The 13,776-nt window shown below is 41.3% G+C and overlaps 1 protein-coding gene across 1 annotated transcript in view; it reads right to left on the bottom strand.

The window, feature by feature from the left end:
- The window catches only part of kiaa1109 (KIAA1109 ortholog), a 433,631-nt gene that overhangs the window by 251,536 nt on the left and 168,319 nt on the right, over positions 1-13,776 (bottom strand). The window contains exons 22-23 of the mRNA XM_048608993.1: positions 1,699-1,805; positions 1,074-1,153 (exon numbers count right to left, since the gene is read on the bottom strand). Of these exons, the coding sequence (XP_048464950.1) occupies positions 1,074-1,153; positions 1,699-1,805 (187 nt within the window). The remainder of the gene's footprint in view (positions 1-1,073; positions 1,154-1,698; positions 1,806-13,776) is intronic.

The raw sequence follows: 13,776 nt of genomic DNA, 5'->3' as shown, positions 1-13,776 counted from the left end.
CCTTTTTCTGATGAAGGGTCGAGGCCCGAAACGTCAGCCTCTCTGCTCCTATGATGCTGCTTGGCCTGCTGTGTTCATCCAGCCCTGCACCTTGTTGTCACATATTTAATTACACTTGCTTCTTCTCTTTGCTACCTTTTGAAAGAGCACTTTCTGCCTGATGACTTCATCATTATGCTTTTTGTTTCTTCACTTTTTATGTTCTCCTTTGGTGAAGAGTCCATTATTTTTCCTATTACCAATGGTCTGTCATTCTTTGGACATGTTTTAGTGCCCTTCTTAAATATAGGTACAATGATAGTAATATGCTGGCATATCAGTATCTGACACAGCATGTTTCTCTAATGAATTATTCAGTATCTGTGATTATGCCTCTGTCATTTCTTACCTTGTGTTTTTTTCAGATGGTACAGATATAATCTGTCTAGACCAGGCGTTTTATCTGCTTGAAGTCTTTTTTTAAAAGTTTATTTACTATTATTCTTCTATATATTTTAAATGTAGTTTTGTCATTTCCACTGTCTTTCTACTCAACCAGTCTCCTCAAAAACTACCAAAGCAAAATAATTACTTAATAACCTTAAAGCAAGGCTCGCCTTGCAATCCCAGTGTAGAGCTATGATGTGATCTCACCTAGCTGTTCAAGCAGCAAAATCAAAGCAAAAGAAATTGAACAAAGTGAGCTAAAGATTGGGGCACAGGCATGAGGTAATTGTAAATGCAGAAATATCCCAAAAAAAAAAGCCTTTCTTTTTCTACAAAAAAGGTCATGAGGAGATTGCTACTGTTAAATAAATAAAATCGCATGAAGAATCTTAACTTTAGACCGTTACCTGTGAAACTTGCCACTACCTTGAATGGTTGAGACAAATAGCACATATGCGTGTAAGGGAGAAGTAAATCAGGAGAAGAAAGAAAGAGGAATAGAAGGATATATTCATCAGAAGAGATGAAAAAATAGGGTCAGAAGAGGTATGTGTGGATCATAAACACAGAAAGGCCTGTTACTTTGCTGCATTTCTGTTGTAACTGCATCTAGTTTATTTGAAAAAGAAAACTCTGAAAAACTGTACAGAAAAGCAAGCAAGTAAACAGTCTGCATCGATACATGGGGCCAAATGCTTCTCCTGTTCTAAAAGCTTGTTCAGCCACCCTACCTGCGTAAAAAAGCAGGAAAATTGCAACGGTAAAAATGTCTGATGATAGCTGAAATTTCCTTGTCGATTGCAAGTTATATAAATTGGTAATTTTCCATAAAATTACTCACCATTAAGCTTACACTGCATGTGTACATCTTGAGGGAGAAATCAGGAGTCAATTTGAAAAAAGGTCAACCACTAAATTAATTATAAATAATTTAGACAGAGTGATGGGTCAAAAGACTGATACAATGTTTTTGCATGAATAGCCAAAATTTAAAAAAAAACACTAATTGCTCACTATGTAATAATACTCAACATTTGAATGCTTGCTGAAAACTTCAAAACAGAGTTTGATAATAGTTTTATTAGACAAATGTATTAAGGGATATAGAACCAAAGTGGATATAATGAAATTCAGATGCAGATTAGCCACAATCCAACTGAATGCGCAAAAAGGCTCAAGGTGCTTAATGGCATAATCTTGGTTTATATTCCTTACCCCTTTAAAAGCAGGAAAGGAATGAACAAATGAATGAATAACAAAATGGCTTCTTACAGCTTTGCTTCAACTGCTCATCAGCTTTCTGAGGGTAGATGGGATGCCAGGTATAGTCAATACAGAGTAGGATATTTGGAACAGACCAGCACTCAATCCAATCATTCCTATAAATACAAAAACAAGCAAAGTTTCAGGCAAAGATTCACAATTAGAAACAAATATCAAATCAAGCTTTTTTTTTGAAAAGTAATTCACATTTTCAAAAATCTTCCGCATTTCATACAATGATATAGCACAGAAACAGGACCTTTGACCCAACTCATCCATGCCAACCAGGATTCCTAAACTGAACTAGTCTCATTTGCCTGCATTTGCCCCATATCCCTCTAAACCTAACCTATTCATGTGCCTGTCCAAATGTCTTTTTAATGTTCTAACTGTATCCACCTCTACCACTTCCTTTGGCAACTCGTTTCATACACGCACCACCATCCGCGTGAAAAAGTTGCCCCTCGGGTCCCTTTTAGCTCTTTCCCGCTCTCCTTAAACTTATGTCCTCTAGTTTTGGACTCCCTTATCCTGGGAGGGAAAAAAAACCTTGGCTATTCATCTTATCTATGCCCCTCATGATTTTATAAACCTCTATATGGTCACCCCTAAGCCTTCGATATGCCAAAGAAAAAATGTCTCCGCCTATCCAGCCTCTCCTCATTGTGTCAATGTTCTGACCAATTAAGGCAAGCGTGCCAAACTTCAAAGCTTTCTTCACCACCCTGTCTCCCTGTGATGCCACTTCAAGAAACTATGTGCCTACATCCCTAGGTCTCTCTTCAACAACACTCCACAGGGCCCTACCATTAACTGTGTAATTCCTGCCCTGGTTCATCTTACTAAAATGCAAAACTTTACATTTATCTAAGTTAAACTCCATTTGCCAAACGTCAGCCTATTGGCCCAGTTAATCAAGATCCCATTGCAATCTTAGATAACCTTCTTCAATGGCCACTATACAACTAATTTTGGTGTCATCTACAAACTTACTAACCAGCTCTCCTATATTCTCATTCAAATTGCTTACATAAAATAAAAATACCAGCATTTACTCATCTATCCAGGAATTACTCACAATACTCTGACCATTTGGCAGTTTAATAAAGCATTTATATGGCACCTTTTTGTGTGTTTGAGAAATGTCAATGTACTTTAAACAAGTTACTTCTCAAATAAAATCATGACTGTGACGCAGAACAGTGTGAACAAGACACAATTCCACAATACTGAAAGGAAGGTTTTGCAGTGATAGCAGTTGAGGGAGTAATATTTACCAGGTTGCCGGGAGAGCTGGCTGCTTTTTCGAAGAACGTCAAAGCTTTTTTTTTAAGCATCTGCCCCAGTAAGAAATCCAGACCTCAGATTAACCTTCCATTCAACACATGGGATATCTGATCAGCACTCAAACAATTCTAAATACGCAAACATTTAACAGTTTATAAAAGGGAAATCATATGTGCAGGTGAGGGCGATGCATTTGACATAGTATACTTGGACTTCAGCAAGACTTCTGATAAAGTCCCACATGGGACACTGATACAAAGGTAAAAGCCAATGGGATCCAAGGAAACTTGGCTAATTGGATCCAGATTTGGCTGAGTGGCAGGAAGCAGAGGGCATTCTTGTGACTGGAAGCCGGTGTCCAGTGGAGTTCTGTAGGGGTCAGGGCCCTTGCTGTTAGTGATGTATATATAACTGATTTAGACTTGAATGTGAAAAGGTTGATCAGTAAGTTTGCAAACAATATATAAATTCGGTGGGTGGTAAACAGTGAGGAGGATAGCTTTAGATTACAGGAGCGTATAGAGACGTTGGTCAGATGGGTTGATCAGCAGCAAATGAAATTCAACCCAGTAAGCGGGGGTCATAGCTCTAAGATAAGGGGCAAGAGGTTTATGTTGAGAAATATAAGGTTTATATGTTTTATATGAGGAAATATTTTCTCACACAGAGGGCAGTTGGGAATCTGGAACTCACTGTCTGTAAGGGCATTAGAGGCAGAATATTTTAGTGCTCAAATGCGTACTTGTAATGCCAATGCTAGAAAACGGGATCAGAATAGTTAGGTGCTTGTATTTTACCAGCGCAGACTTGATGGACTAAAGGGACTTCTTCTGTGCTGTAGACCTCTATGACTCTATGCTTCACAAATCTAATAGAGCTTCTGGAGGTGTTATTAGTGGGATAAAGGCTGAACCCAGTGTATTTTAATTTTCATCAGGCTCTTAATAAGATGCCATACAATGGATTGTTACATAAGATGAAGATTGAGGATCTTGGGTAATATATTAGTATCCAGAATAAAACAAAGAATTGGAGATGCTGGAGATGTGAAAGAAAATAGAAATTGCTGGACAAACTCAGCAGACCTGGCAGCTTCTGAGGGAAGAAAGCAGAGTTTTTTTTTTATTGCAAAAATACAGTTAATATAGCCATTCCGGTATCGACTGTTATTACATACAGAGAATAAAATAAACACTGGGGTTCGTCTTTCTCTATATTTACAATTAATCTCTCGGCATTTAGCTGACGCATCAGCAGGATCTGGTTAGCGAATGAATCTCCTGTTTTGCTTTGGCAGAAGGATCTTACATCGTGGTCTTTCCCCACTGTTCCTTGGCGGCAGCTGCCTAAGCTTTATTGTGTCCCTCAGCACGTAGTCCTGGACGTCGGAATGTGCCAGTCTGGAACACTTAGTCATGGTCAACTCTTTCAACTGGAAGACCAGCAAGTTTTGGGCAGACCGAAGAGCATCTTTCACTGCGTTGATGGTCCTCCAGGCACAGCTAATGTTGGTCTCGTTGTGCGTCCTGGGAAACAGACTGTAGAGCACAGAGTCCTGCATCACGGAGCTGCTCAGGACGAACGTTGACAAAAACCACTGCATTTCTCTCCAGACTTCTTTTGCATAGGCACATTCCAGAAGGTGGTGTGTGACAGTCTTGGCCCCTCCGCAGCCACTTTGAGGGCAGCGTGCGGTGGCACAGAGAATCCAGGCATGCATGAAGGATCTCACAGGCACAACCCTTCTCACCACCAGGGAAGCAATGTTCCGGTGCTTGTTGGAAAGCTCTGGTGATAAGGCATTCTGTCAAATGACTTTGGCAGTTTGCACAGGGAACCACTCGACAAAATCTACCCTCTCCTTTTCCCGATGGGTTTCCAGGGCGCTACATGCTGAACCACTGCCTGATAGACTTGTGGTCAAAGGTGTTTTTCTTCACAAGTTTCTCCACGAAGGACAGGTGATATGGGACAGTCCAACTACTTGGTGTGTTCCACAGCAAAGAGACCAAGCCGATCCTTCACAACACTGGGGAGAAGTAGAACCTCAGTAAGTCGTGCCACTTGACATTTGCATACTCAGGATTTATGCACAGCTTGATGCAGTCACAAACAAAGGGGGCCATCAGGGTGAGGGTAGCACTGAGTATGTTTTCCCCCCCATTTGTCCAGTTCTTTATACATAATGTCCCTTAAAACTTGGTCCAACTTCGACCTCCAAGCAAAGTCAAAGATGGCCCGGGTAACTGCAGCAGCACAGGTTCAGGGAATAGGCCAGACCTGTACCACATATAACAATACTGAGAGCACCTGACACCTGATGACCAGATTTTTACCCACAATGGAGGGGGACCGGTGTTCCCATCTGCCTAGTTTCTGCCTCACTTTGGTGACATGCTCCTCCCAAGTCGTGGCGCACGCAGCCCTCCGAACCAAATACTCAGCACTTTCAGGTAGTATGCCCTGACGGTGAAGGGAATAAAGGTTCGGTCGGCCTAGTTCTAAAAGAACATGGTCTTGCTCTTGCCCCCATTAACCTTGGAACCCGAGGCCAGTACAAACTGGTCCCAGATGCTCAAGAGTCTGCTCACTGACTGCAGATCCGAGCAGAAAACGGCGACATCATCCACGTACAGGGAGGCTCTGACCTGTAGGCCTTCGCTGCCTGGAATAGCCACCCCTCTCAGGCTCACATCCTTTCTGGTGGACTCGGCAAAAGGCTCTATGCAGCACAAAAACAAGGCAGGAGAGAGTGGGCAGCCGTGCCTGACTCCAGATCTGATTGGGAAGTTTTCTGATTCCCACCCATTGATGGAGACTGCATTAACAATGTTGGTGTACAGCAGTTGGATCCAATTGTGGATTCCCTCCCCAAAGCCCAATTTGGAGAGAACATGTCTCATGTACATGTGCAATACCCTGTCAAAGCCCTTCTCCTGATCCAGGCTGATGAGGCAGGCATCCATCCCCCTGTCCTGCACATAAGCAATCGCATCCCTAATGAGTGCAAGGCTCTCAACAAGCTTCCTGCCCGGTTTGGCATAGGTTTGGTTGAGATGAATTACCAATTCCAGAGCAGACCTGACCCAGTTGGCAATGACCTTATACAGGATTTTGTAATTTACATTCAACAGCAAAATTGATTGCCAATTTATAATTTCTTCCCTCTCCCCCTACTGCTTGTAGATGAGGGTGATGATGTCTTTCCTCATGAATTCGCACATGGTACCTGCCAGAATCATAATGTAACACACCTCCAGCACGTCCTGGTCAATCAAGTCCCACAGAGCAGAATACAACTCAGCCGGTAAGCCATCACTTCCAGGAGTTTTATTCTTTTCAAAGGACTCGAGGGCCTCGGTCAGCTAGTCCAGAGATATATCGGCTGGTCCAGTCTCTCCCACATGCTGTCATCGAAGACCTCCGTAATAGAGGACGAGAACGACTGGGAGGCTGCTCTGTCTGTGGGCTTCATGTCATACAGTTTGGCAGAAAAGGATTTGCTGATCCTCAGGATGTCAGACTGAGATGATGTTACTGAGCCATCCTTCAGGCTGCTGAGCAGAGCTCTCCTTGTGCACCTTCTGGAAGAAGAAACGTGAGCACAGAGTGGATCCTGGACCGGAAGATTACCTTGGAGGCCTCCGAGGCAAAGAGCGAGGCTTGCTGGCTCTTCACTACCTGGAGATCCTCCGTGACACCGACCCCCATTGTCTGCAGAAGAGGTAGGCTCTGCATCCTTTTCTGCAGTTATGACAGGTTTCACCACCTCTCTCTCACCTTCTGAACAGTTTTGATGATGAAAAACCTCTTGACATTCCTTTTGACTGTTTCCCACCTGCCCCCTGGAGACTCAAAGAGGAGTTTCACAGTTCTCCACCCAGTGTAATCCCTTTTGAGCTCCTCAATGTTTTCTGGGGTCAACAGCTTCACATTTAGCTTCCAAGTTCCTTTACCTGCCCACAGGTCATCCTGTAGGTGACAGTTGGCCAGCAGGAGGCAACGGTCAGAGAAGAACACCAGACATCAGTGGATCTGACCAAGAACACTCGTGACACAAACAGAAAATCTATCCTTGAGCAGATAGACCTGTATGGCTGTAAGCAGGTGTATCTGCACTGCACTCTATCTGCAGGGGTGCTAAACATGTCATGCAGCTTGGCGTCTTAAACCATTTCCATCAGGAATCTGGGTGTGGCGTCCATCTTACTATCACCCCCCACGCCGGATATCCATCCGCATCAATGATGTAACTGAAGTCTCCGATCAGAATGATCGGCCTGGACATGACCAGCAGGAGCGGAAGCTGCTGGAGGATGACCAACCACTCACTCTTTACCACTGGGGCATACACATGAATTAGTTTCAGGGGAGATAAACAGGGAGACTGTGGCTAGAAGGCCAGGACAGAAGAAAAGCTGAATAAGTGATAATAAGAGCTAAGAGTAGGAGAAAATGTGTAAGCTGTACTGAATGCAAACCATATAATGTGATAATGGGCCTAAAAGTACGTGAAAATGGGCGAGTGTGCTAAAAACAATCCATGGCATAACAGGACCAGGTGTGGGGTGGGTAACAGAACATGGAAGGTTGGAATCAGGCTCTAAAGTTATTGAATTCCATGTTGAGTCCAAGATGCTGGGGTCCCCAGAAAGTGGAAAATAAGTTGTTGTTCTTTGAGCTTATGATGAGGCTTGCTGGAACACTGCAGCAGGCCTGCAACATAAATGTTGGCCAGGGAGCATGGCAGTACATTGAAGTGGCAGGCAGCTGGGAGCTCGGGGTCATTTTTGCAGGCAGAATGTAGGTGTTCTGCAAAGCAGTCACCCAGTCTGTGTTTCATCTCCCAGTTGTGAACAGTAGAATAGATTGAATGAAGAAAAGGTAAATCGCTCCTGCAGCTGAAAGTATGTCTGGGGCGTTAGATGGTGAGGAGGGAAGAGGTAAACAGGCAGGTACTTCCTCTGGAGGGGGTCACTGGACCCAAAAAGTTAACTCTGACTTCTCTTCACAGATGCCGTCTGACATGCTGAGCTTTTCCAGCAATTTCTGTTTTTGTTCCTGATTTACAGCATCAGAAGTTCTTTTGGTTTTTTTAAAAAAGAAATTTGACAAGTGGACATAAAGTCTGCAAAGTAATATACTGGGCAAAATGATGGGAGATGAAGTACAATCTGGAGAAGTGCAAAACTCTCATTTCAGTAAGAACAGAAAATCAGAATTTTTGTTTTAAAAAGGTGAGAGATGAGTTATTGATAGCATTCAGAGCGATTTGAATGTACTTGTGCATGATTCACTGAAAGGAAACATGCATTTACAAATTGGGAAAGCCAAAGGTACGCTGATCTTCACGTGCAAGAGTGTGCAAGTCTAACAGTTAGCAAGCCTTTCTGCGGACTCTTGAGGTGCGGTGGTGGTGCCCCTACCTCTAAGTCAGGGGTGGGTCTTAACACCTCAGAGCAGGTTGATAGAAAATATCTACAAACCCTTCCTGCACTTGTGAAGAGCTTTTGTGTGACCACACCTGGATTACAAGGTATAGCTTTTGGTTTCCATAGGGGCATTGTGAATAAAGATTCACTGGATTGAATCCTGAGCTAAGAATACTGTCAAATGAGGAGATGGACTTACATTCTGGTTTTTAAAAGACTGAGCAATTATCTCAGTAAAATATATAGAACCTAGGGAGGGCGAGACATGAAAGGCTGTTTCCACTGACTGGGATAGTCTGGAACTAGGAGTCATAGTTCTGGAAAAAGGAATCAGCTGTTTGGGACAGGAGATGAAGAAAAGGTTCTTTACTTAGACATTGTGGAGGCTCAACTATTGATTATATTCAAGGATTGATTGGTAGATTATTCAGCTGTAAGGAAATCAAGGGATGTAAGAATAGAACAGCTAAGTTTTGTTGATATAAAACTTCAGCTAAGATCTTAATGAATACCTGAGCAGGTATGAGAAACTTGCTGGTCTACTCCCGCATTCACCTTATAGTTTTTGTAAATTCATATGCAACTGTGCAGTACTTCTTCAGAATTTACTGCAGCATTTGTCCAGATTACCGACCAAGTGCTGCATTGTGATGTTTAACTCTAGACTGGCATTACAAACTTAAGGCATGCCTTTGAAATTCTCGAGCAAAGAGGCGCCTGCCAATCCTCTGGATAGCTTATGTATTTTCCCTTCAATACATTACCTGTACGGCCCAAAATCTAGCATAACGTCAACTGTAACAAACAATCTTTTGTAGTTTGAACAAAGTATTGTGTGCTTTGTGCATTTTAGTAAAAGACAGCACCACCTGAGGTGAGGTCTGGAACTGTAAACTGCTTTACTTCATAAGCAAGAAATGGACATAGTGTAGGAGTCAAAGAAAATTCTACTTATTAAAGTAATTTAACTTTTTGCTTAAAAAAAAAATCAAATTACACAATGCATCCGTACCTTATTAGTTTTGCCATAATTTCCCCCAAAGTTAACTTCTCACTGAAATTCCTGACTGCAATTCTTGCTGCAGGTCTAGGTCTTAAGAGTCATAGTCATACAGCACATCTCATACAGCCTTTATTCAAAACTAGCTTCCAAAAATGGGTTTTCCAATTCTTTCTCATAACTTCAGTCGCATTCAGCAGAGGACAATGTCTTGGTCACCCTTCTCTGCAGGGATTCACTAGCAGTCCTGTCAATCAAACTGACAATGTTCTTGCTCCGTAAGTACATTCACATTTTAATATTTCATACTATGGCCGCAAAAAATATCAACCCCTGCACGATAAGCATGAACATTAATCGGACACCTGCATCAAGAAAACATATATTGCTATTATCCCTCGTGATCTCAGCTAATGGGTCAAGAAAGTGAAAATAGAGACACTTCAAATTTGTTCAAAATAAACTGCAAAATATGACATCATGCAAACTATTAGCTTTAATGTATATTTATTAATGTTTGTAGCCTATGGCTTTTGTTTTTAACACCCCTGTGAATTCAGTGTTTAAAACATAACATTTAAACGTAAGTATATTCCATGAATGTAAAGGAAAAAAGCTTCCAAAGCACTTGTTTGAATTGCTCACAATGCTGTTCTTATCAAATATTGCTGGGAAGTGGTCTGCATAGGTATGTCCTGAATAATTTAGCAGCCAATTACCATCATCAGAAGTTTTCCTAGATTGTTTGGTTCCTCCAAGTGGGAGAAGGTCAGGTTATCTGCAATCAAAGTAACGATGGGAAATGGCTTTTTTTTTTTAAATCAAAATCGTTCTTTCTAGCTACAAAATATCTTTTTTAAAAAAAGCCACATTATTCTAAACACAAGAATGTACACATAGAAGTAGGCAGTCATGATGTTCAGTGTTAACCAGTAGAAACTTGTTTAAAAAGATAGTAACATAGTGTAATGAAAAACACAATGTATTTTGCTTCTAAAGCATGGGTGCACTTCCCTAATTCCCTGCAAAATGTAACAAAATGGGATATCCAAATTGCGACAGGATGTCAGCACTTAAAAGGTTATCTGTCAGAGACAGATTAAAAACGGCACTCCAGTAATTCACTGATACAGAAACAAAACTCCAATCAATTGTACATCCAATCTAAACTACACAGTTTAGGATTATAAAAAAGGTAAAAGTTAGAGAGTTGACTCAATCAGCAAACTGAGGAGTCTCATGGCATCAAGTCAAACATGGGCAACGAAACTTGTTAGTATTATCACCTAAACCACACCTTCTCCACCCACGGTAATGAATCAATATTCCTGTATGTTGAACATGCACTGGAAGGAGCAGAGAGGGTGGCAAGGGCATTTGATGTACTGGAAGCGAAAGACTTCAAATGTTTATCACCAAAAGTGCCTTGACACGATCATTACTGACTGAGTTGACTGAATTTTAAAGAATACTGCTGGTAAACCGGGTCTATAACAGTTGATAAGGGAAGTAACAAGATGGAAAAGCCTACCTGAACATGCCCTCATCAATCTACCTATGCAAGATAGTATCAGGAGGGATGACTATTGCACAATCCTTTTGGAGCCAAAGTCTAATCTTCATGTTGTTGGAATCCTCTCAGAAATGTCATCTGATTATTTTATCAGCTTTGGTTTGGAGCTGTGAACTGTGAGCTAAAGATGACATTTACATCTTTTTAAAATCGACCTGTTCAGGGATGTTACTACATGCCACTAGAGCTGGCGGGACTTGAATTCGGGCATCTTGGCTCAGAGATAGGGACACTACCACTATATCACGTGAGTCGCCTAATATTTAAGTACAATTATTAACTAATTCCCAACAACTGTTCACCTTGTTACCTTTACCATGTAGGTATTAGTGGCCAATGAACAGAATTAGATATTAACAGCAGTAGTTGGACCTGACACACTTAAAAAGGTGTCAACATGGTGACGCTACAATGCTGAACTTCCTGAAAGAGAATCAGTGGAAGCAACATGCTATAGACGAAGCCAAACCAGCCTACAACCAATCAGATTGGAGCTCTGCCATCCTGCGAAATTCAATCATGAATGCTGGTAAATACAAGTAAACAATCAACTGAGAAGATAAAGTCCTCATTCCTAATTATGGGGGAGACCAACACATCACAGCACAAGACAAGGTTGAAGCACTTGCAAGAAAAAGGATGGAAGGTGTCTTGTACAGGAATGGTTTTCAACTGGTGTGCTGCAACAAGGTGAGGAGCGTGCTGCGAAATTTTTGAGAAGCAGTGCCATTTTACCTGAGGAGCAAGCTCATGCTTCCAATTTCCTCCAGAACATTGCCACTTACAAGTTCAATTCCAAACCTACACTACGTTTTAACTTCAAAAAATGTACTGAAATGTTCCTTCACTATTGTGCAATCAAAATCCTGGAATTCCCTAATAGCACTATGGGTGTTCTTACACCAAATAGACTGCAACAGCTCAAGGTGACAGAAATGCTGGCCTAGCCAATGACACATGCATCCAGTCAGTGAACAGAGAAATCTTCAGCTAAAGTGACAAGTGCATGAACCAGCTTAGCATCTTCTTGAGGTCCCTAGCTTCAGAGATGACAATGTTCAGCTAATTCAATTCAGTCCACATGATATCAAGAAATAGCTGATCTTTGCTGATGTCTGCACAATCTTCAGCACCATTCATAATTTCTAAGATAGCAAAGCAGTCAATATTCACAGGCTGCAAGAGTTGGACAACATCCTGGTCTGGGTTAACAAGTAATAAGTTACGTCTGTGCAACACAAGTGCCAGGTAATGATCAACAAGAGAAAGTCCACCATCTCCACTTGACATTTAATAGGGTTACCCTAGTTGAATTCACCACAAACCCCCCATCCCCCTGCTCCCCCCACTATTATTATTGTCCAGAAACTGAAGTGGATCAACCATACTCACTGTGGCTACAAAAGCAGGAATTTAGCAGTGAATACTTCCTCCCATGAATCCCTAAAGCCTGACCATTATCTATAAAGCTCAAATAAGGAATGCGATACTATACTCCTCACTTTTCTAGATGAGCGCAGGTCCAATAGCACTCAAGAAGCACAATACCATCCAGGACAAAGCTTGCCTGATTAGAAACCCATCCACCACTGACACATAACAACAGTGTGTACTACCTACCAGATGTACTGCCGAAACTCACCAAATTCCTTTAACAGTATCTTCCAAACTTGCAACTTGGAAACAACACTACCTTCAAGTTCTCGTTTAAGCCACACTCCACTCCAATTCATCACTCTTCCTTCATTGTCATCATCACTTCCAACATGGAGATAGTATAAATTGTAATAAATATTGAAACAACCTATGTTAAGCCTATGCAATGCACCAGTCACAGGGACTGAGATAACTCGGTTTCATCATGTATTTTCAAAAGCCTGTACTGATTTAGGAAATACATGAATAAAACAAAATAAATTATGATTAATGGGCAGATACCCCCACTGACAATATGACTAGAAATGCCTAAAAGGGGTCTGCTTTGGATAATCAACTATTAAACATATTTAGACAATGGGATAAAAAACACATCTGAATTTGTGATCACACAAAAGTAGGCATTAGTAGTGTAGGTGGAAACATAAAATTAAGGCAAATTAATAAAGTAACTCAATCAGAAAATTTTAACATATGGAATTCACATGTAAGCGAGTACAAGTTCATCCACTTTGGACACAGAACAGATCAGGAGTACCTTCAAAATGTTGAAACCCATAAACAATTGTTACGATCGCTTGTCAAGACTTATAACTTTTAAAAACAGTCATGAATTTCTCAGTTTTCTAAAACACAGAATCACACAGGAATTTACAATTTGAGTGTTGATACAACATATTAAAATCAACATTAATGAAATATTACTTAATGGACAAGAAATACAGGAAGATATTTTCTCCATTAAGTACTTAATACAACCAAAACGTCTACACCATCCTTAAATATAAACCACAAATTCAGTTTACCTTCAGATATCATCCAAAATTCCACCCCGTGATTCAACAGGATCTTTTCTCTCTTCGCTACCAGAAAGAGTTTTCCAGTGTCCTTTTAAAAGTCTCTTAACTCAATCTCCTGATCATAATCAAACTAACAAGGCAGCCTTTCGTGAGCACTAGATCTTCCACAGGTCGAACTCTTCAAACAAGGAATCCATTCTCACAAGTATTTTTGCTTTTGTGTTAAGCAACAAGCAGTCTCCCCCTCAAGGCCTCCCTTCCTGAAGGGAAGTTTGGACCTGGCAAGTACAGCTGCTTCTTGGATAACAAGGTGTAGAGCTGGATGAACACAGCAGGCCA

Source organism: Rhincodon typus, chromosome 1, assembly GCF_021869965.1.
Source record: "Rhincodon typus isolate 14 chromosome 1, sRhiTyp1.1, whole genome shotgun sequence".
Classification (NCBI taxonomy): domain Eukaryota; kingdom Metazoa; phylum Chordata; class Chondrichthyes; order Orectolobiformes; family Rhincodontidae; genus Rhincodon; species Rhincodon typus.
The sequence above is the reverse complement of the archived record's forward strand: the minus strand, read 5'-3'. Positions and strand labels throughout refer to the sequence as shown.